We start from the raw sequence: 2,360 nt of genomic DNA, 5'->3' as shown, positions 1-2,360 counted from the left end.
ATCATTTACCACTTAAATAACACTTAAGTTAGAAGTTCATTTGGATTATTTATAAATTTTTTAATTAGATTTCATAGTATTTTAATCCTTATTTAGGTTATATTATTTTTCAACTATTATAAATACCTATTTGAGTCTAGTATGATATATGAAATAATTTTCATAATATTTTGATTTTATTTGGCTCACTTAAGTGATATTAAATTATATCTCTTTTATTTTGTTATTGCTCATAGATTATTACGATTCCAAATATTTAAGTTTGAAATTGGTATGATTGAGGTTATGAGTCCCATTTGTATCATTCACAATGTTTTCACAGATTTAAAGTATTTTATTGTGGTGATTAAAATATTATGACATACCAAAACACTTTGTTGAAGTGACTAAAATATTATAACAGGCTAAAATTGATTAAAAAAAAAAGATATATCATTGTAGTTAGTGAATGATATTTTGAACATTAATTAAAACTGTAATTGACAAAAAAAAAGTATCGTTGAGATTAGTGCATGATATTTTAAATATTATTTAAAATAGGAGCATCATTTGATAAAAATAAAAACAAGAAACACCTCTTTAGAAAACATAAAAATGATGATTTTTTCTTAGGGAAATCACCCTAAAAATTTTCCAGTCGTTCCGCAAACACAGAGCCCAGGCAAGCTTGCACACTTCAAAGAAATAGATGCACACACGGAAAGGAAGCTACAGATTAAGGTGAAACTTTCGTGTTCATGACCACATTCTAGTGATGGGATTTGATGTATGCTTTCTCAGACGCCTTCCTTCATCAGATTCTTCCACTGCATCCCGTAATGAAGACATTCTCCGCAATGTATGGATGTGTTTAGTAGGTGTTCTTCCTCATTACCAGCCAACCACAGTCTCCATTCCTTGAAATTTATTATTTCTTTATGATTTCGATTTAAGTACACAACTACCTTGTTACGGAGGAGGATTCGATCTAAAGAGACAGAAGGCGGAGCCTTGCAATCTCTGTTAAGGTAGTGAGTGACACCTTCTTCATCCTATCGAGGAACAGCCACGGCAGATGCAGCTAACGCACTCCTCGGGTGACTGTGGTAGCCTTCGTATGTCACAATCAACATGTTTGCATCGTCGAGGCACCGCTCTACATGTTTCCTGGCGGGGCACTCCCTCATGCTGCTGCACTTGTAGTAGCTCCTGTGCATGAACACATATCACTCCACCTGATCGAGCTTGGAACGGCGAGAACTCCTCAGAGTTCATGCAGATAGCTTCCAGCTTCTAATGAGGAGATTAATTGGTGAGGAAGAAGGGCCAAAAAGGGCGTGCTTACCGTGGGTGTGGAGAACCTTTGATGGGCTTTTGCCCGTACTTCCTCCATGAGAAATCATCACAAGGTACGTCTGCTACTTTACCGCCCACAACCGGCACTTTGATTGTTCTTCTGATTCGATGTTTCCTGTGGATGCAAAAGCCACAGCATCAGTAAGAAAGATCAACCCAAACACCAGTAGTCCGTCATTGAATCAGTGAGGTATCTTTCCTTCCTTTCGAGCAATGGCACCCTGCAATGGCACCCTCCCCACTTCCATGCTGCCTCCTGTAGGAGAGAAGAGAAGAACAGTTGATCGACCCCCGAGTCGGAGAGGAAGAGCAGCAGTAGCTCCATAGTTGCTTGGCCATGTTGTTACCACCATTCAAACTGATCGAAGAATAATAGATCGGCCTCCTAATAGAGGGCATCAGTCTCTGCTCGAGAACGCCAGTCGACTGCGTGCATAGATTCTTGACGTCTGCTTCGCGGTTACGCTTCTGCTCGAGGCCATTGCTTGGCACAGTAGAACAAAAAGCTCGACGTTCCATGAACTGGGTAGGATCGATCTCGGTCGTGTTCAGCAACGGGCCCTTCCTTATCCTCTTACGCGGCGGCGGCGAGCCATCGAGCAATGAGAGCAAGCGTTTGAACTCGGTTATGGTTCCATTAGCGACCGAGCAAAGCTCGTTGGAGCTCCGGCCGAGCTGCTGCGCCGCGATGATGCGGCGGAATAGGTCGTCCGCCGACTGCAGGCTGCTTTGCGCTGCTTGGAGGATGGCGAAGTCCGATCTGGCTGTCATGGCGACACAACCAGCTCAATGTCACTATCAAGCATTGGCTTCCTTATATTCATGGAGAGTGGGGAATGCGTGGCATGTTTACTCCTAGAGGAATCGAGAGGGGAATCCACCAAGGCCAAAGAACACATGCAGCACCAGAGGCGGGTACACGTCTGTGCTGGGCAATTAGGAGATCCGCCATGGTGGGCGCTCCATTTGGCTAGGCTCCATGGGAGACCGAAGGTGATGATTTGTCTGTTAGCCATGGTTGCCTT

General features: G+C 42.9%; 1 protein-coding gene across 1 annotated transcript; it reads right to left on the bottom strand.

Annotated features, from left to right (window-relative positions):
* Nucleotides 1–1,031: 1,031 nt before the first annotated feature.
* Nucleotides 1,032–2,106, bottom strand: LOC135673975 (probable WRKY transcription factor 15). The gene is made up of 3 exons (XM_065183380.1): nucleotides 1,530–2,106; nucleotides 1,325–1,445; nucleotides 1,032–1,188 (listed from the first exon to the last, which is right to left on the bottom strand). Exons 1-3 carry the CDS (start codon nucleotides 2,104–2,106, stop codon nucleotides 1,032–1,034), a joined length of 855 nt encoding a protein of 284 aa, XP_065039452.1.
* Between the last annotated feature and the right edge of the window lie 254 nt (nucleotides 2,107–2,360).

This window comes from Musa acuminata, chromosome BXJ1-5 (assembly GCF_036884655.1).
Source record: "Musa acuminata AAA Group cultivar baxijiao chromosome BXJ1-5, Cavendish_Baxijiao_AAA, whole genome shotgun sequence".
In the NCBI taxonomy this organism is placed as follows: domain Eukaryota; kingdom Viridiplantae; phylum Streptophyta; class Magnoliopsida; order Zingiberales; family Musaceae; genus Musa; species Musa acuminata.
This window is presented reverse-complemented; position numbering and strand designations above follow the sequence as displayed.